The 21,344-nt window shown below is 41.1% G+C and overlaps 1 protein-coding gene across 5 annotated transcripts in view; it reads left to right on the top strand.

The window, feature by feature from the left end:
- sh3pxd2aa (SH3 and PX domains 2Aa) overlaps positions 1 to 21,344 on the top strand; it is a 145,746-nt gene that overhangs the window by 55,204 nt on the left and 69,198 nt on the right. For all 5 annotated transcript variants that reach the window (XM_085799464.1, XM_085797925.1, XM_085798787.1 and 2 more), the window contains exons 4-5: positions 1,958 to 2,034; positions 3,707 to 3,798. In XM_085799464.1, the coding sequence (XP_085655590.1) occupies positions 1,958 to 2,034; positions 3,707 to 3,798 (169 nt within the window). The remainder of the gene's footprint in view (positions 1 to 1,957; positions 2,035 to 3,706; positions 3,799 to 21,344) is intronic.

Genomic DNA, 21,344 nt, shown 5'->3' with positions numbered 1-21,344 from the left:
CTGCAGTTTTTCAACTGCATCCTGGATTTCAGACATTGATCATAGTGTTGCTTCAGGATCAACCCTCCCTACTCTTACAGTATGACACAGAGCAGGGTGTGAGGGAGTGGGTGAGTCACAGACCGACAACACATAATTGTGAAACTGAATCTCTACCTGAAATTGTTATATGGAAATTCACCGCATACATTATAGACAGTATTCAAATGAATGCTTTAAATTTGCTTATTTGTTTTTCAGTTTCATTTCAAATAAAAGATGTGACTATTAAAGTTCAACATTTTGGCAAATTGGCCCATTGCCAATATATAGTATATGACTATATATAGTCATAGCAGTAGGTTTGTTATCTTTATTTGTCGGTGTAAGCTGTTTTTAGAACGGCGGAGCAGAGCCGTGAGCTGATCAGAGCTATGCTACAGAGGCTAATGGGATTTCTTGGTTTCCTTCATCAAACTCATCAAATACACAATCCAATAACTGCAAAACACTCTGGTGAACAAATTGTGACCTGCACATTCACCACGCTATGAGATGAAATGTAACGTTACGAGACAGAGTTGTTTTAGAGGCAAATTCATGCAAAACCGCTGATGCGCGTTCCCGTCAGGGGCAGTTTTTCAGCAAGCAGTCTCTTACCTCGAAAACAAATCTGTCTCCTAGCGTTCCATAATTATCTTACAGCGTGGTGATTGTACAGGTCACAACTTGTCCAACAGAGCGTTTTGGAGTTGTTGGATTGTGTTATTTGATGAGTTTGATGAGGGAAACCAAGAAATCCCATTAGCCTCCATAGCATAGCTCCGAGCAGCCTGCTGCTCTGCTCCGCCGTTCTAAAAATAGATTACACCAACAAATAAAGGTAACGAACCTACTGCTATGACTATTGCAATTATGGCAATGGGCCAATTTGCCAAAAATGTTGAACTATCCCTTTAAACCCCTCTTTGCTTCAGTGTATGGTTGTGTATTAAACCTCAGTATTGTTTTTTTGTTTACTGTACCCAGCTGCGATGGGTTTGTCTTGCAGCTGATTGACTATCCTCTTTATTCATTATTTGATCAGACAGCCCTTGTTTCAATAACAGTATACCATTTCATTGAAGCAAGGTCTCTGAGTGTTGCCTTCTTTTGCTATTTTTTTTTAAGAATAACTGGCGAATATTCCTTGAAGTCATTTATGGAAATAGTTGTTATTCTGGTGTTGAAAACAGAAGATAGATATGTAATGATATAAAATCAGCTCAAACAACACATAAACCTGTTCTGGTCCAAACTGATCCAACTGATCGGACACTGAGACTCTTTTGTTGTCTGACCTTCATTCTACATATTAATTCAAAAGAGAGCAGTGATGCAGCTCCTTTAAGGCAGCAGGTTTAGATCACCTCTATTTGTTACAGTGTCATAAAAATGAATGTATTTGAGCAGTTTATGTATTGTCAGAAATTAACAAGATTAATATGTGCCGTTTATTTTGTAACCACTCAATAATAGAACTCCTTACAGTTCTTCCATGGAAGCAGTGCTCTTTGTTTTTACGCTTCTGAAACAGGCTCAAGTGCATGTAGTTAGTATAGGGACGGGGGTCCGTGGGGTTGGACTTTTATGTTCCCTGTGAGTGGGATGAGAGCAGGGCCGAAGCTCATGTGTGCATAAATCCTATTTGTTATTTAGAGAGAGCCATGTCACAGCAGAGGTCATGGAATCCATAGGGGCCAGCTGGGGCTCTGGCTGTGTGAGAGAGGTTGGTGTGTGGGCCCTGAAGGATCACCGCCGTTCATTACTGGCATCTGCTGGCAGGCTTTGGTATCACAGGGTCCAATGGGCTTCAATCTGTTGTATTTCCACAGTCTCAAATTCTCCTCTCCTCTTTGTACCTGTCATCATCGCTCCTTCTGTTTTCCTTCACCCTCTCATTTTTATTTATTATTTTTCTTTTTTTTTCTTCCTTCAGGCAAGATCCTGTTCCGGAGGAGTCATGTGCGAGATGTGGCCATGAAGCGACTGCGTTTCATCGACGACTACTGCAGGGTAAAGAGGCCTCACTGTAAACATCCTTCAACTCCCCATCTGACTCTGGGGAATGTTCCCCCGGCCTGTGATGGAGGTCACAAGTCACAGACCTATGCTGTCCTTTGCAAATGTTTGAAACATTTTGTCACAGTGAGGAACTGTTTATTAGTACGAGTACCGCTCTGGGAAATACTATGATCTTTACCATGGGTTTGTTTACATTCACATATGCCACTGTCAGAAAAGGACGGCAATCGAGGCGTGCATCAGTCCCCTCCCACTCACCAACGACCTTTAGCCCCCTTTTGATACAGCTAGGAAAGAAAGTTATCAACCAAGTTAGCGCCCCTCTCCCACATGCCAAACTAAGACCCTTGAAAGCAAAGGGCCTTTGTCGTTCTGTTGCCTTATCACTTCCTGTTCCCTCTCTTATTAGTTTTTTTTATTTATCGCCTCTCGTGCCTTTCAAACTTCCTTCCTTCCTTCCTCTTGGTACAAAGCCAGTGTGTTTGTTTCTGTACACACAGTTGTGTAGCAGTAGTGTTGGCCTGTGTTAGTAAAGTTCCAACTTGATAATTGAGATTTAGTTAAGCAACAAAAAGCAATTATATACATTTGAAATGAACCCAGTCCTTCAGTAAGTACATGCAGAGTTTTTTAATAGGTAGCCAGCTTCCTCATTACACCTAATGTGAACAGTTGCTATTGCGAGCTGTTTTTTTTTTTTTTGATCTGCACTGTTTCTTCCTACATCCTGTTTATGAGGCAAACATCAGAGAGGAGGAGGAATTACCCAGAGTTCTCAGAGGATTTTCTCTCTGGAGATTTGGAGGATACTGAGTCCAGTCAGCTGTGGGTGCAAGGCCAGATCCGTCTAACCACCGGGCGCTTTCAATAATACCGGATCCAGTGAATGAAATATGAAGCGAGCACGGACGTGTGCCGATTTGAATTAAAGGCTGGCACCGTTCATAAAATGTCTTTGCACACGTTCATGGTTTAGTACCCCGGAACTGTACATGAGATATGCCTTTGGTAAGTGTACCATTAAATATAGATGATAAGTCAGACACATGATCCTCCCTTAGTTTGGTCTGTGAACATACAGAGGGAGAACTGTGGTTGAAGGATGGCTGGATTTCTGTGGAATTTATTCTCTCTGATCAGTACTTTTATTACATGATGGTAGATATCCATCATCCATCCATCCATCCATCCATCCATCCATCCATCCATCCATCCATCCATCCATCCATCCATCCATCCATCCATCCATCCATCCATCCATCCATCCATCCATCCATTTTCTGACCGCCTATAATGCAGGGTTGCATGGGAATCAAACCCAGACCCTTCTTGCTGAGAAGCAACCACTGCATCACCGTGCCGCCCCCTTTTGGTAGAAACGTAAACTAATAACCATGCCGCTGAGCCACAGTTATTTGAAGAAAAAAAAAAATCACTTACTCATATATTCATACTCACAATTGCACAAATGCACAAGATACCTGTGTCTTTGGACGATAGAAGGAACAGTATCTGGACTTTTTTCCTCTGTATTCTATTGTATAATGTGAATTCATCTGGACTCCAAAAAATGTTGTATGTCCCCAATGTTCACTTAAAGAATCATTTTGATTTGTGGCTGTCGATATTTGACCCACCGTCCTCTCTCTGCTCCTCTCTGTAGGCACTGGTGCGACTCCCCCCTCAGATTTCCCAGAGTGAGGAGGTGCTGCGCTTCTTTGAGACAAAGGCCGAGGACCTCAATCCTCCAGTGGAGTGAGTGTCATACTGACTGTGCATGCTGAACACACAAACACCAAACTCCTGCACTGCATGTGTAGGGTCATCAGAGTGCAGATGAATGTGTCGCTGTCCTGTGACACCGTCTTTACTTTGGCAGCAGGATCTAAACTCAGTGTGACTGATGATGTGTACAGCTGCTTATGTGAATATATACATTTATATAAAATGCCTGCATTTTAGTTCAACATTTTGGCAAATTCGCCTATTGCCATAATCCCTATAGTTGGTTGGTTTCCCTCATCAAACTCATCAAATACACAATCCAACAACTACAAAACGCTCCGGTGGACAAGTTCTGCACATTCACCACGCTGAGCAGAGTGATTTCAAAAGCGCAAGTAGTTCTGAGTATTTGCTTCATGTGTTGTAATGTTATATATATTGTTTCATAGCATGGTGAATGTACAGGTCACAACTTGTCCACCAGAGCGTTTTGGAGTCGTTGGATTGCGTATTTAGTTTGATGAGGGAAACATGGAAACACCATGAGCCTCCGTAGCATTAGCTGAGCAGCTCACGTCTCTGCTTCGCCGATCTAAAACAGCTTGCACCGATAATTAAAGGTAATGAACCTACTGCTAAGACTATAGGGATTATGGCAATGGGCCAATTTGTCAAAATGTTGAAATATCCCTTTAAAATTGGGAGAGCGATAACATTAATGCCAATGCTACAATTCATTACTGGCGTAATTGCCACAAGCTTTCCTGTTGCAGCGGCTAATGCCAGCTTACATTTGATATCTATTGAAATATATACATTTTTAAAATTTAATTCAAAAACAACTTCATGCTGCAGGTTTGTGGAGTTTACACTTTGTAATTTCTTCCAAAGTTGAAACTTTTCACACTCATTGTGGGGTGACAGTTATTACTAGACTAAATTTGGTAGCAAAATACAAATATATTCTTTAGCTGTCGACATATAACCAGAATTCCAGTTGCGTTTTGATGATTATATTTGAACATTCTCTGCAGGATCTCTGATATATGTTACATGGTAGGCGCTGTACAAAAACAGCTAAAGATGAGGAAACACATATCACACAGTAACGAGAGTGTCCTGACACATGAGTTCACACATGGATGCACAACACGTGCATACAGTACAGTGTGTGAATTGGCTCATACTAATTACATGCACAAGATACAAACACAGTGTTTGTGTTATATTAGATGAAATCACTTTGTTGACTAATGAAGTTACTCAGCTCAGCTGTTGTTGATACACAAAGCACACCCGCCTCAACACCTGTGCATCAGCCTCTTTAAATGTCAGCTTCTTTTTGCACCCAATCCCAAAAATACTGCATGACAGTACAGTGGCTAAGCTCATTACCTCTATGTCTGTTCACACGTTTTAGTCTGTTCCAAAATCAGCTCTTTTTTCAGCTCAGTTTGTTAAAGCCCCCCCACCGGGCCAGGCGGAGGGGGGGGGGGCAGGGGGAGCGGGGGTGCAGAGAGAGCAGTTGATGGATGTGAGGGCAGGATGAGGAGAATGACTTGTTTCATAGCAGGAGAGAGCCCCTTTGGGTAGATTTTAATTAGAGAACGCTCTCCCCTCTCCAAACCTCAAATGCCAGTATCGTATTATTCATTTGTAATGTGTTCCTGTATCCTGTATGCACCCAGATAGCAGCAGCACAGACACTGCAACTCACTTCTCTTGTTAGACTCAGGCCATGTCTTCTTTTGTACTTTACATGTAATTACTCCTCCTCTCCTCTCCTCTCCTCTCCTCTCCTCTCCTCCTCTCCTCTCCTCCTCATCCTCTTCCTTTTCCTTCTCTTTCTCCTCTCCTCTCCTCTCCTCTCCTCTCCTCTCCTCTCCTCTCCTCTCCTCTCCTCTCCTCTCTTCCTCCTCTCCTCTCCTCCACTCCTCTTCCTCTCCTCTCCTCCTCATCCTCTTCCTTTTCCTTCTCTTCCTCATCTCATCTACTCTCCTCTGCTCTCCTCTCCTGTCCCCCTTTTCCCCCTCTCCCTTTTCCTTACCTTCCTCCTCTCCTCTCCTCTCCTCTCCTCTCCTCTCCTCTCCTCTCCTCTCCTCTCCTCTCCTCTCCTCTCCTCTCCTCTCCTCTCCTCTCCTCTCTGCCAGTGTTTTTCAGCACAACATAGCATGTTACTATACGTATTTCCCTCTTCCTCTGTCCTTTAATTCTTTGCGTGCAACCTGGCCTTATACATTTTAGTCTGTTTAATCGATACGGCAGCTCGAGGTTACAAACACCACTGCCAATCTCATCTCTGATCGAGAGCTATGCTTTCCTCACTGTCCGATACAGCTTTTCATTTTTTTTTCCATCTCCAGCTCTCTTTTTTCTCCCTACAGTACCTTTCCAACAGACTCTCTCTGTCCTGTATGCTGTTGTATTCTGGTGCAGGATGAAATAATAGCATTAATCGTCTTGTCAGGAGTTGTGGGAGATGAAGCCATCTACAGGAGTATGATAAAGTGTGTATACACTGCCCACACCTCTTCCAATCTGTTGGCTCCATCTGTGATACAAACACTGATGCAGTCATAGAAAATCAGTTCAGATGATCAAATGTAATCAGACCTTTAATGTTATACATTTAAGGATACTGTGCCATTACAAGACATTTCACTACATGGTCTCAAAGTTAGATTGTGCCTAGAATACAGAGAAGTCCTGTTCTTACTGTTAGTATAACCTAATGTAGTTAATGGTAATGTTCGCCTTGTTATTTGATTACTATGATTTACATTGAAGAAGTTGAGTTTGAGGTTTTGGTCACATTGAAAAACCCAGATTAGGTTTTAAAGAGCACAGTTTGTGTGTTTGTGCGTCATGTTGTTGTACTGGTGGTCCAGTTCAATCAGAGCTTGATCCTGAAATGTTGACTTGATGGTAACACACCACCACACACACTTTACCACATGATTCTACCACTCTCTGTGATTGGGCAACACAGCACATTGTGTCGAAGCAGTTGTGTATGTATCGCTATCAGGTATCACTACTTGTGAGTGCCTTTCTGAAAGCACCGTTCTTCCTGGTATTGATGGGACTGCAGCAGCCCGGCTGTGTGGCTGTGTGGTGGAAGTGGATGTAGTGGTTGTGGGGGTCTCGGCCTGAAGAGGTGCTGTACTCCAGTCAGCCTCAGATCAAACGCTATGCCAGAACCTGCGCTGGCCTCTGTAGATCCCTGAAGACATTCTCCCTGAACCGTCGGGGGAGTTAACTGCCCGGTCTGGTTAAAAAAAAAGAAAAGGACTGCTCAGTTAATGGTTAGTAAAACGTCCTGATCCTGAGGGCTCGGCATGCGTCACGCCTACATTGGATGGGTTCTTTTCTTCCCCTACCCATAATGCATCTGCTAAACGAAAATGAATCATGGGGGAGTTCACCAATGAGATTGGCCATTGATTTAAAGTTGTGATTGGAGAGTGTGTGTTAGCCTTGTGTGTACACACACATGTGTTCTAAGTGCAGTGGAGGAAGAAAAGCGATTTGAAGGGATGGACTGCTAAGAATAATATCACTCTATCATGAGGTGTGTGTGTGTGTGTGTCAGGTGATCTATTATGTTGCAGTGATGGAAGGTCCTCTCTTTGCTCTTTATGTTTTCTTGTTGTGTTGTGTGTTGTGTGTCTTCAACAGATGTTTTTTTACTGTAACCACACAAGGTGATTGAAGTCGTTTTATGTTGTCTGCCATTAATGCGTCTTGATATGGTGGTGATATGATAAACCGAAAATTAATTATGTAAGAGTTGATATTGCCAACAAATTGAAATGCATGGTTGAAAGCACCAGAAAAGACTCTTAGCTTATTTCCTCTTAAAGGGATATTTCAACATTTTGGCAAATTCGCCTATGGCCATAATCCCTATAGTTTTAGGAGTACGTTTATTACCTTTAATTGTCGGTGCAAGCTGTTTTTAGAACGGTGGAGCAGATACGCGAGGTGTGCAGTATTTCCACATTTCACTCATCAAACTCATCAAATACACAATCCAACAACTCCAAAACACCTGCACATTCACCACTCTATGAAATAATAATGGAACGTTACGAGACAGAGTTGTTGCTTGCAGAGTATTTGCTTCATGTGTCGTAATGTTACATAATTATACAGTACGTTAGCATGGTGAATGTGCAGGTCACAAGAGCGTTTTGGAGTTAGTTTGATGAGGGAAACGTAGAAATACAGTGCAGCTCACGTCTCTGCTCCGCCGATCTAAAAACAGCTTGCACCGACAATTCAAGGTAATGAACCTAAGACTATAGGGATTATGGCAATAGGAGAATTTGCCAACATGTTGAAATAGCCCTTTAAAGAACTACTGATAAGCTAGTAGTTCTTTAAAGGGATATTTCAACATGTTGGCAACATGTCTATTAGCGTATCAGTGGTTCTTTAAAGGGATATTTCAACATGTTGGCAAATTCTCCTATTGCCATAATCCCTATAGTTTTAGGAGTAGGTTCATTACCTTGAATTGACAATAAAGCAAAATGTGTTATAAAACTCTATAGTTTTATAACACATTTTGCTTTATTGTTACACAAAAGATCCATCCAAAGAATCAGTAAACCAGTTACAGGCTTGTCTCACAAGCATGATAGGCAGTCAACTACAGTCAAACATAAAGGTGTTATCTAAGCACATTGCTCGTGTTGAAAATAGCTCTTTCCTTAAACATCTGACAGGCTGCCAAAAGGTGCTGAGGATCTCTGCACACTCCACCAGTCTGCATTCATCACCTTTTCCACTCTTTTACCGTGTAATAGGACATCACCCTGATGAGTTGACATCATTTACCAGCAAAAGCTCTGATTAGGAAGCAGTTGAATGGCATCAAATTCTCATACACCTTAAAAGCGCAATTCCCAAAAGCAGAACCAGAGAAGTGTGGAAAGCTTCTAATAAGTGTTGATTGTCAACTTTGCCTGATGTGCTCACACTGTGAACAAGTAACAGAAGATGAATAGTGTTAACCTGCTAAACTGCTCAATAATCCCCCAAAACCTACTTAAATATCCCATATTTATACTTCCCTTGTGTTTTATTTGAAGTGTTGGTCCAGAAGATATATTTGTGCTTTTCACTTCTCTCTGCAGTAGCAACAGGACAGTGATAGGCTGACTCTTGTCTGAGTGATGGGATAAAAATACAGCAGCCTGCTTTGTTGTGACATCACAAAGTTACAGAAGTCCTGTCAGCAGGCTGTCAGGCTGCAGACTGTGTGAATTTCTCCGTTGACTGAGGCTTTGATACTTTACTATATTAATATAAACATGTAACTTAGACTTGATCTATAATCAAAGCACACATGGACATCTCACTGTTCACAATATATGGCCTTTAATGGGACATTTGTCATTATAATGGATGAAGACACTTCTTAAGAGCAGCTTGTTTTAATTTGCCTTTTTGCATATTATTTATTTATCATGTCCTTATATATGATGCTATTTTTACTCCACTCACTGTAGGTCTGTATTTTGTATCTGTCTCTGTGACCGTCTCCTCTTCAAAGGTGCTGAGTTACGTAATAAACCAGCCTCTTCCTCCCTCTCCACTTCCACAGTCTCTTTCATTTCTCCTACCTTTTTTTTAATGTTTTGTCTTAATGTAAAGCACATTGAGTCGCCTTGGTATGAAATGCGCTATATAAATAAAGATGCCTTGCCTTGCCTTACCTCATCTCCCCGTTTCCTCCCATCCTCCCATCCTGCCCTCCTACACCTCCACCTCTCTCCTCCCAGTCATCTGTCTGTTCCACTCTGTCTGCTGTGAGTATAGGAGACAGGCGACAGACTCACTCAACCTTAATGGATAAGATGCTCACTTCCCCCCAACAATTAGAATCAATAGCACTCACTGGAGACCACACGGCACAACATGAGCGGTGTGTATACACCACCGGCCTCAGAGGGGTTAAACACGTTCAGTGTGTCAGAGTGGTGAGGAGAGGTCAGCTGAAGCGTGTGTGTGTGTGTGTGCGTGTGCGTACATGTACTGTATGCTCTCATGTGTGAGCATTTAGCAGTTGTACACTTGCACTTACATTTCAAAGTGTGTTCACACCCAAAGAGATGCAGCAGCAGCAGCAGCAGGAGGAGAATAGCTGAGGACTAAATTAGTCTTTCTTAGGGTTGTAAGATTCCGGGAATTTTCAAAGTTGGAAACTTTCTATGGGAATTAATGGGAATATATGGGAATAAATGGAAATAAATCCGAAATTTAAAAAAAAATTGATGGTTGGCCCAATAGGGAACTTAAATATAGTTGGGGAAAATATATTGTAGTATAATCTTGGCTAAAACAACCAGATTTAGTGCAAGTACACTTGAATATCTATGCTTATTCCTCAATCACATGCACACAGAACACTGTCTATACTGCAGGGCTGTTGAGGCCACGCCCCCTACATGCACTGTGATCGTAACGTCCGACAGTGGTGGGGGGGTCGTGGCGGACATAATGAATGTATGGCAAACAAACACTGCATGTCTCCAAAACTTATCAGGGAGGTTTCCAGGATGCCAAGTACTCATTTCAATGATGAGAACCGGTGTCAAAAAGGAAAAAAAAAAAAAAAAATCGATCACGGACTTCATGATCGATTTTTTTTTTGGGTCAGCCCTAGTTGAAATATCATGTTGTTTAATTGTATTATTTTGCATGGATGTCTGCTTATGACAAAACAAAAATATTTACATTTATGTTTGGATATGATACAGTTTGTTTAAATTACCCCTGATTTCCAGTTAATTCCCATAAATTCCCAATATTTCCCATAAATTACTACTATTACTTTATTTTTCCCATTTGTAAGTTTAGATATCACAAGTTGACTATTATTCTGATATCTGGCCGTTTGTGGATTAGCTGGGGTTAGGAGAGCCTTGTCTGTGTGTGTGTGTGTGTGTGTGTATGTATGTAAGTCCTGTAATGCGTTTCAATGTATTTGTCCTTTTTTTATTTCTTTACCTGACATTGTATCATTGTATCTTTTTGCGGAAGGACCCCCTCGAAAATGAGATGATTCATCTCAAAGGGCTATCCTGAATAAATAAATTCAAATTCAAAAAAATAAATTCCCATAATTCCCATGGAAAGTTTCCAATTTTGAATATTTCCAAATTTCCCCAGTTTAACTCCCCATGGAAGGTTTCTGGAAATTTACCGGGAATTTACTGGACATTTTCCGCCCCTTTGCAACCCTATAGTCTTTCTTGATGTCAGGTCTTCTCTCTGTCCTCCATCCTCAGCTCAGTGTTTTTCCCTCTCTCACCATCACCTCCAATATATGCACTCAGTCACTGCCCAGCCGCCCAGCAGATGGACTGTCTGACTCACACATGTGCTCTCTCTCTCTCTCTTTCTCTCTCTCCTTGTGCACTTACTCACTGGGTGTTGTCAAGGTGGGGCTCTGCTTGCTACAGTAATAGCTGCATGTGAGTGTGATGAATAGAGCAGACCAGGAACAGAGTGATGAAATATATCCACATTATCATAACCCCCCCCCCCCCCTCCCCTCTGAAAAAGAGGAAGATGAGGAGAAAAGGGAGGAGGAATATGGGAGGGAGGGGTCCCAAAGGAGAGGAGGAGGGGGAGGAGGTCAAAATCAGGGGAAGTACAAGGCCAAGAATGTACTGACCATCCCTCACCGTCTCTGACAATCTGCTGAAGTCTTTACAGTTATCAATATACGAGGCAGCGGATGTAGTTTATTGGTATTTAGGTTAAAGGTGTGCAGTCTGACCTCGGTGTCATATTTATGACCGGGTCAAGCTGTGATGTCTTAGTTTTTTATTCTGGCTCCATAAACAGGAATCACGCCTTGACATCAGCCTCTCACCGCTCCCACTCCGCTGTGTAAGATTGAATTTTCGGACTATAATCTGATTGGAGGAAGGAGCCGTGTGCCTGGCGGTGCAGCGCAGGAATCAATCCCATCAATCAGAGCTGAGAAAAGCACACAGACCCCGAGCAGACCCGGCCGTCAGCTCCACTTTCCTCTCCTCTCCAGCGCTGCGTTGGGCTCACGTTGACCCCTGTCTGCAGAGCGCAGTACTGCACCTCGCTGGCAAGTGGGACCTGTGTGAGCTGATGTCACTCTTGTGCAATCAGCCGCGGCTCCTTTTATTTGAAGTTGAGTGGCCTTGAGGTTTCATGTATTTTGAATGGACCCTCAGATGGATCCCTGGGCTTTTTGTTTTTCTTGAGTGATGCATTCAGATGTCCTGCGGAATATGAATTACCTCCGTCTCTCTCTCTCTCATGTTAGTGCAACAGCCTGACATCCAAGGACTGAGTTTAACAGCGCCGCTTTTGGATAAAAACACATTCTTTCTTCTTGCAAACACACGGAAGTTTCTCAGTGTGTCTGCTCTGTAGCTTCTTTGTGATATCATAGCCGTCATGATTCCTAATCCTGTCAGGTGATTAATTTAAAGGGGACGTATTATGGAAATATCACTTTTTGAAGGCTCTTTAACTTAAAATGTGAGAATTGACAAAAGAAATCTGTAATTTTCAGACGAGCTGTTCCCTCAGTTGTCTTCCAGCGATGTAATTAGGTTTCGAATTTGTATAATACCTGGTTTTCAGTAGAAGGGATGGGGCGGGGCAAGCAGTGGTTCATTTGCATTTAAAGGGACAGACACTGGAAACAGCCGTTCTGAACAGGGCTGTTTAGAGAGGATGAAAAGAGCTGTGATGTTTGATCCTTCGGGTATTTTGACCAAAGCATGTCACAGACATGTCTTTAAGACACCTGGGAACTATTTTAATTTAATTTTTTTAATTTGCAAAGGAGGCATAATACGTCTCCTTTAAGAGAGTGGATCTAACGGTGGTGTGTGGGGAATCCACTGGGTCCTGGAGTGAGTTCCTGATGGTCCTCAGCCAAACAGGGGAATTTTGCATCCATAAGTAAGACTAGTTTGGTCAGGTGACTCGGACACTTTCTGTCAAAAAAGTCGGTCTGTTCAGGATAAACCCCATTTTTTGTGTCACTGTCATTTTCCTGCAGCTCATTAAATAATATTTTATTATCCTTGTTAACTATACAACAATCTCTTTTATTGTGAGTCAACTAGAGCTCACTGAGCTAAAAAAAAACTAAAAATCATGAATTATATCAGGATAATATTTAATATATGAAGTTTAATATGTTTCATTCATTTATTTATTCACATATCTATTAAAAGAACCAAGTGTAAAAACATTAAATTTTGCATTTACATTATGTGAAATGGGAAGAGCTCTTTTAGAGGGGCCCAGGCACAAAGAATAATAAATAATACAACAAGGCAAACCCAAAGATACCCACCCTTTTCAAGCACCCACACCCTCACACAGACATAAGAAAAGTAAATTGTGATATATTTCACCTTATGCAAACATCAAAATAATGAATACTGTCAATACTTAATGTTCAGGACATGGAGTGACTGCTGAAACACAACAAAAGCTGCGAGCGTGATTCTCAGTCACTTCCACTGGAGTCAGCCACCTTTAATATTTGACTCATGCACCAATAGGAGTATCGCTCAGACACAGTAGAGAAATGAGAATCTTTATACTATAAAGTTGAACCCACTGCTGCATCTGCATCAGAAAGGCAGCTTTCCACCCGACCACATGATCTCATTCCACTCTCCAGTATGTCTCCACATGGTGGCATACTTCACAATACAAACAAACACTAATGGAGTTCTCTGCACCGCTGCCTGCAGTATCCAGTTCAGCCACTGGTCCAACCTTGTTGTAAATGGATCCAGTGTCTGGACTCAACACTCGCGCATTTCTCTGACTATTTTTAGTCTCTCGTTCTGTGTTTATGTCCAGTTTGGCCCCTCCCTCTGCCTGTGTGAGACGTATTTTCACTCAATGGAATTTCTCACCCCTCCAAGTCTTCCTACACAACCCCCCCCCATCATGCCACCTCCTCACCCACCCATTTTCCCTTTTTTTGTGAGGCATTACTGTTTTCTTTCTCATGTTTGCATTTTTATTCAGTCAATTTGCATTGGGGGGCTTGACTTGTTTTATCTGTCTGGCGGTCATATTAATCAGCCTAAATGGTATCTGTCCTCTGCAGACCATAACGTTGACAAATTCCTCTGTTAATATGCACATACGGCATGATGAAAATATTGGTCACTGTCCTCTATAGGCTACCGTTGAGGTAGACATGGGTGATGTTATCATCATTCATCATGCCCCCTCACAGCCCTCGCCATGAATAACAACAGGGATCGACCTTGGCTCGTGCCTGGGAGAGAGAGAGATGCTGCAAGATTATCAGATTGTTCCTGGGATAAGTCGTGAACTCGTGTGATTGGTCAGTTTTGGGGCTACTCAATGGGGAATTGCTTAAGTAGCAGGGTTATCCTTGGTGACGATGTGGAGACAGATTGGGGAGTTTTGGGCTAATTAGACATAAGTGGGTGATAATGTGTTCAGTGAGGGTGGGGGGCTGGGGCATGTCACCGGTGACGACAGGAGGCCTCTCTCTTCACTTGTATTGTTTTTCAGTCCAGTTCTTTATTTTGCACAATTTAAAAGAATACACATAAAACACGATAATGAAGGTGAAATAATACGATAATGAAAGGTAATAATGAAACAGTGCAGAGAGGCAAAAAACCACGGTGGGCTTATTTGAAGCCTTCACCTTATAGTAATATTAATACTACAATTTCATGCACAAAAGCACAAGATATCAGAAAACATGAAAAAAGTAATAAGAATAATAGTGACTAACAACAATAATATAGAAAACCCCCCCAGAAAATACAGTATATTGTAGGCTGGCGTTTTTGTTGTTGACACCATTTGCACTTGTCAGTACTCTCAGAGGAGCTGGCTGAAGCTGGGCGGGAGGTTCATTCAGGATCTGTAATAACATTATTATTTATCAAACTTTGCAATTTCATGTTGTGCTACGTGATTCTGATTTTGGTTTTGGACCGTTGAGCTCTTAGAGGATGTGTTGGGCATTGTTCCTATCTTCTGACGCTCATAACAACTATGAGGTTAAAATGTAAAGAAGATAGTTGCAGCCCTGGTGGTTTTATTTATATATCTTTCATTTTATCCAGTTTAAAAGTCTTACTGAGATTAAAGTCTCTCTCTGCACCTCATTTATATAGTCTCATATTCTGAATAATAAAACTATAACAACAAACTAGGACCTATAGGATTAGATGAGGATTTATGGATCCACATGTAGCCGAGAGAAAAATATTGTTGTTGCTGTGGAGAAAAAAAAAACTGATAGAAGTTTACAATAATACTTAAGTGTGTGTTTGGAAGTAGTGGGGTTAATTGCTTCCTTGAGCCTCTGCAGTGTAAAAGCCACATTGGGCTTTAGCCTTTTATTGGTCATGAGGCTAAAGCACAGGGGACAACTAAGGGTGATTTGAGGCTCCTGAGGGGTTGAGATTACTGAATGTGTAGGGCTGTGGGTGGCAACTCAAGTGGTACTGTATATGGTGATGATGCTATGAGGTAGAGAGAGAGAGACTAAGGTGATAATCTCTGGGTGTATTTGTTGGTCCTGCAGGTGAGCCATTAGAGTCATTTAACTTGAAGCCACTATGCTAATACTAGTAAACAAACCGATCAGTAGGCTGCTTAATTTGTTGACCCACTCATATTCTATGCAAAGTAGTGAATCCACTGGTTTTAAATTGCCTTTACAATTTTAAGCTTCAGAAAGTTTATTATAAATAACTTTGTCAAGGTTTATCCGATGGCAATATGAGATAAACAGGAGTAAAAGTGTTTAAGCACCAAAAATGTTCACAAAAGCTCACTGGCCTGCAGGAAGTTATTTTCTAGTCTGATGACAGGCTTTTAAATATTTCAGTTTTTCAGTAAATATCAGGTCAGATCATATTTTTCAGTCCGGCACCCAGAACCCACAATCCCAACTCACACAGGGTATTTTTTTGTAATAAAAGAAAAATCAGGCAAACTTGGTGAGGAACAAATCCAAAAGTCGAAAATGACGCCAGATGTGACACCTTCATTTCACCGCTTTGTTTAAAATACACTATACACTGGCTGCTTCTATAACTAAAACATTAAATACAAAAGACACAATATAAATATCAAAAAAGTTCCAACTAAACTTCCAAAATATAAATACATTAACATGTTGGTGTATTAAAATAGTGGTTCTCAAAGTGTGGTCTGGGGACCCCCAGGGGACATTGAGAAGGTTCAAGGGGGTCCCCAACTTTTTCTCAAAATTTTACCACATTTCTTTTCCAGAAATAGCCTATTACATTTTTTTCCAGAAATTTCTCGAAATTTTCCCCCAAAGTTCATGCCATTGGCAGTAATTTGAACGTACTTTGACAAAAAAAAGTAACGTTATTCAGTCTCAGAACAAGTATTTGTGTATGTCCGTGGTCTACTTTGTGTCCGTTTAGGGGCCCTTGGTGTGTAAAAAAATTTGAGAACCAATGTAAAAGACAGCCTAAACATTAAATAAAAAAATGAGGGATACATGATGTTACACTACAAAATGCTCTCAAGTTTCCTGTACACATTGCCATTAGTAAAGGAATGGTTTAAACTTGTTTTGACTGCTCGTGGCCTCTCTGACCCCAGGACCACATGTGCTGCCTCAGGATAAACTCACTCACATCTGTTTTAGCTTGACAATCAATAGCGAGACCTGGGTTCAGTGGAACTGATAAGACATGCATGGAGGTGCTCCTGCTTCACAGAGCTGTGGTCAGTGAACACACCGTGACCAAACGTCAGTGTGTGATGAAAAGTGTGTGTGAGTGTGTTCTGTGGTCAATCTGTTGTGTTTTTGTTCATGTCTGGCAGATTTATACAGGAGGCACAGTCAACATTGGTCTGTGCAACATATTTTTCCAACTAAACATGGTTTTGTTTGTAATAGTTGTGCTCATAGCAGTTGAACAAATCTAAAACTCATGGTGGTATTAATGAAAGTAAATCACTTTACCACTGAAGTCCTTCAGTTCTTCACAGTGGATGTTTAATTTAACGCTGCAAAACATACTGAATCGCATTCCTTTATTGTCAGGAAATCTGCCCTCCATAACTGGCCTAACAACATAAAATACTCTTTTCTCCACCACTGCAGTATCTCCATGGCACTCCCTCCTCTGTGACACATTGGAGGAGAGTTGGCAGCCAGAGCTGGTTGTTTAGGCCTTGAGAGAAGAGTTTGATTTGACTCTCGGTGACTTGGGGCACTGGATGGAGCCTGGACCCGGTGTTTCTGCCCTTCTCTCGTGTTTTGCCCCAGTCTGCTCCTCCTTTGTGCCCTTAATGCTTTGCAGATGCTTCCAAAATCCATACCTCTAAAACATAAAGCTGATAGCTCGCTGCACTCCCACTGACATGCCTTTATTTTATTTGTTAAAGGGATAAGCCTAATCCCTATAGTTTTAGGAGTAGGTTCATTACCTTTAATTGTCGGTGCAAGCTGTTTTTAGATCGGCGGGGCAGAGACGTGAGCTGCTTATCCAACGCAACGGAGGCACATGGTATTTCTACGTTTCCCTCATCAAACTAAATACACAATTACAATAACATTACGACACATGAAGCAAATACTTGGAACTACTTTCGCTTTGAAGTCACTCTGCTGAGCAGAGTGTAGTTGAATGTAGTTCCGGTTACGTATTTACCTCGAAAACAACTCTGTCTAGTAACATTCCGTTATTATCTCATAGCGTGGTGAATGTGCAGGTCACAACTTGTCCAAGAGAGCGTTTTGGGGTTGTTGGATTGTGTACTTGATGAGTTTGATGAGGGACAGCCCGGAAATATGTTGCACCGTGCAGAGCTCACGTCTCTGCCCCACTGATCTAAAAACAACTTGCACCAACAATTACTGTAAGGGTAATGGATCTCCCAAAACTATAGGGAGAATGGCAATAGGCAAATTTGCCAAAATGTTGAAATATCCCTTTAAACGTTAAAAAAAAGTCTTTGTTTTTACAGAAGTAGTGGGACTTATGTTCAAAACTAATTTTTGTGCAAATAAGCTACAACTATAGCGTGGCTACCAGGCCCTGTGTATGGACTAATATTTACTTCCTGAGCCGTTTTAGTGGGTTAGTATCATGTAAGCATGTTGATCTTAAGCCCTTTGTGAATGTTTAATGCTATAACAACCAAGCACACGTGCTACAAGCTAACCTTTACTTTGACCTGCTTTCCATGACAACAGCAAAAGCACATGCTATTGATCCAGTCAGCGGCCACTCTCTGAGGATTAAGCAAGGCCTTCAGCAGCACCATCATCTGTGACCGTATGTGATCATTTATCAAGAACAAATTACACAGCAGAGCTTTGGTTCAGGCTTTCACTGGATGGCTGAGATTTGTCTAAACATATACAGTTGGACCACAGAAATGCTTACGCCTCTGCTTTTTCTTGACTGGGACTTGTTTATAGAGCGTTGAGGTCGTGTTTGCCTTTCAAACCATGCACAGCATGAATAGCTTAACAGGCTCCCTGGGAGTTGGCTAAAGCAAAGTACTTTTCATGCTGCTGTTGTTTTCCACCAAACAAAACTCATTCATTGGCCCCTGTCCTCAACTCGCTGATAAGTTACAACCAGCCATTAGTAGGTCCAACACTTATCACACCTACCACATTGTCATTCTGTGGAGCTCATTAGTGTCTGTAAAGTTAATCCAATATGCAATTTAAAGCTGCAAAGGTAGTTTTTTTCCCCAAATTTTTTTTTATTAATTGTCATCAGGTGATTACTCTTATTCATGCCAGATTCTGTACCTGCTTAAAAAAACACAAAAATCTTTTTTTTCCTTTTTTTTTTTTTTTTTACCACTGTCCATTTTTAATGCCAGTAAACCAGACAGGGTAGCAGGGTTGTAAAGGGGCAAATGGTGCTTTCTGCTGTGAAGCCTGCAGAAGCCTCTTGACCAGACAGCCTGAATACCTGCTGCCCTGCTGAGTTTCAAAGTCAGGTGGACCAGGACCAAGGCTTGAAGGCTATACTGGTCCAATGCACAGTGTTATGTTATTATGGGAAAATAAATGAATTACCAGGAATAGAGATAATTAAATTGTCTTCCTGCTAAGGTTGGGTTCAATGGCAGAGGGACTAATAATGCTATAAAATGACCTCATCTAATGATACATCTGAAATAATTATTTATTTTTTGTCTCACTTTGGAGCAAACCTGGATGTTTTATTTCTCACATTTCTTTGGATGAAATGTAAAAATGGAAATAGTAGAACAAGAGTTTACATTCCCTGGACATTTCCTTGTGCTTGAACATCTTTAATGACACCTTAACAAGCTCATCTTGGCAAACAACTTTGAGACGTGATTTGTCCGCTGATCCAGACACACGCTTCACTTAATATCATCCATTCCACATGTATTGGAGGTTGTGTGTCCAGCACGGCTTGAGATGGGAAGGGATGAGGCAAAGCGGGTCAAGTCCTGCTCTCCGTGCCCCACTTTGGTGACAATGAAGCATATTCATAGTGCCCTTGGTGGGGAGGTCGGTATAAAGGCTTTATTCATTTGCTGTGGCCGGTCACAAAGAGACAGATACATTAGATCACAGGGGAATGGATGAAGGGATGGAGGAAGAGAGTGCTAGGACAAGCACAGCGACACTGACAGGACAGAGCCGTTGTAGCTCCAATGAGCCGTGGCCGTCTGCTCATGCATGTGTCTGTCTGCTCTATGTTAGAATGTCACTGTGGCCACTGTACATGCAAAGTGCTGTCACAGTGAGAGCAAGTGCAGGTCGGTAGTGATCTCATGCAGTGAGAGCTAGGGCACTATCTTCACTTGTGGTCAGGAATACTTTCAGTTTGCTCTGCGGTCTTCTGGGTGTGTTTACTCTGACAAGATGAGAAGGCCCCTCATTTATGAAATGGGCTGCTTCACAGGGACCAATCAGATCATCTGTCCACATCAAGGATCCTCTTGCAGATGGGTTGTGGACTTTGGATGTTACAACACTTCTTACACCAACATTGGCACAATAAAGCGGTAAACCCCATAGAGAAAAGTAATATAAGACATTTATATATTTATCCCTGTATCAGGAGTGATGCTACCATACATGTCACATACATTATCATCACAGTACATCCTCAGTTTATGTGAAGATAAACATAGGTAACACTTTATAATAAGTACAGACTATTAAGCATTAGTTAAGCATTAATAAATACTGAATTCTTCATTTATAATGCATGAATACTCATTAGTATGTAGTTTATAAATACAGTTAGTGCTTATCAATGATGAGTCAAACATTTTTTACTATGAACTATATACTAATGAGTATTCATGTGTTATAAATGATGAATTCAGTATTTAATACTTTTTTTGTTATCAAATGTTTATTTAACAAGAATACAAGTTACAACCAAGAAACTCATTAATTGACAATAGAGACAGTACAAAATTGACTGTAACAACTAAATCGCAAAATAATAATAGTAATAGTGTAACCTTGCACTTCAATAAGGTGCAAGAAAAACCAAAACAAATGTGCATAAAAATGATAAATAAGAAAAAAAGATTAAAATAAAATAAATTTAAAAAAAAGAGAGAGAAAAAGAAAAGGAAAATGGGCAGTATTTAATACTTAACTAATGCTTAATAGTGTGTAGGTTTTTTTTTTTTTTTTAATAGTGTGTAGGTTTTTTTATTTTTTTTTATTGTAACTGGATCTGTGTATGTTTTGTAACTGGATCTGTGTATTATTATTTTATTTTGTACTTTTGAAAAGGACCCCAGGAAGACTAGCCTGGCGTTTGTTCGTCGGCTAATGGGGATCCTCAATAAACAATAAACAATAGTAGGTACTTCATACGTTGAGACCATTTATTTTTAATATACGTAAGTACATACATAATATACATATTGTATATACATGCTTTTTTAATACAGAATAAATACATATATATATATATGCTTATATTTGCTTTTCACACTTTCTCACTGAAGTTCACCTATCTTTACATCCTGAGATAGTGCTCTCGGACACGTATATGGTATTGATCTACACTGTCAGGCCTTGGGAGGGATATATGTATGTATGTATATATATACTGTATGTTTGTGCTCCCCTGTGAGACTCCCTGGTTTGTGATTTATTTTTTACAGAGTGCAGCAGAAGTTGTTGTCACATTGTTTCTCGTTTAACATAAAAGGAGTGAAACTAGATGTCTGTTTACAACACGGCACCGGAGCTGATAGATATGCGCCTGTGGCTGCTTCTTGTTCTAACCAGCAGTGAGTGTTGACTGTAACCCTACATACTGTCGACAAAAGCCAGATGTTAGTGGGTGTTAGTGTGTTTTTTGATGGGTGTAAAAGGGGCTTCAGGGAAACAATAATAACCATGCACATCCACTGCCATGCACTGTGGCCACTTCTCGTATTTCCTCTCTTACCCTGGAATGCACTGACAGTCATTAGTCGCCCTCTGGTACACCTCTTGAAAATGTTGAGTCATGTTGCAATCACTACGCTACTACACTCTCTGC

Source organism: Trachurus japonicus, chromosome 1 (assembly GCF_045865225.1).
Source record: "Trachurus japonicus isolate A0001 chromosome 1, Traja_1.0".
Lineage (NCBI taxonomy): Eukaryota > Metazoa > Chordata > Actinopteri > Carangiformes > Carangidae > Trachurus > Trachurus japonicus.
Note: the sequence above shows the minus strand (reverse complement) of the source record. Positions and strands in the feature narration are given on the sequence as shown.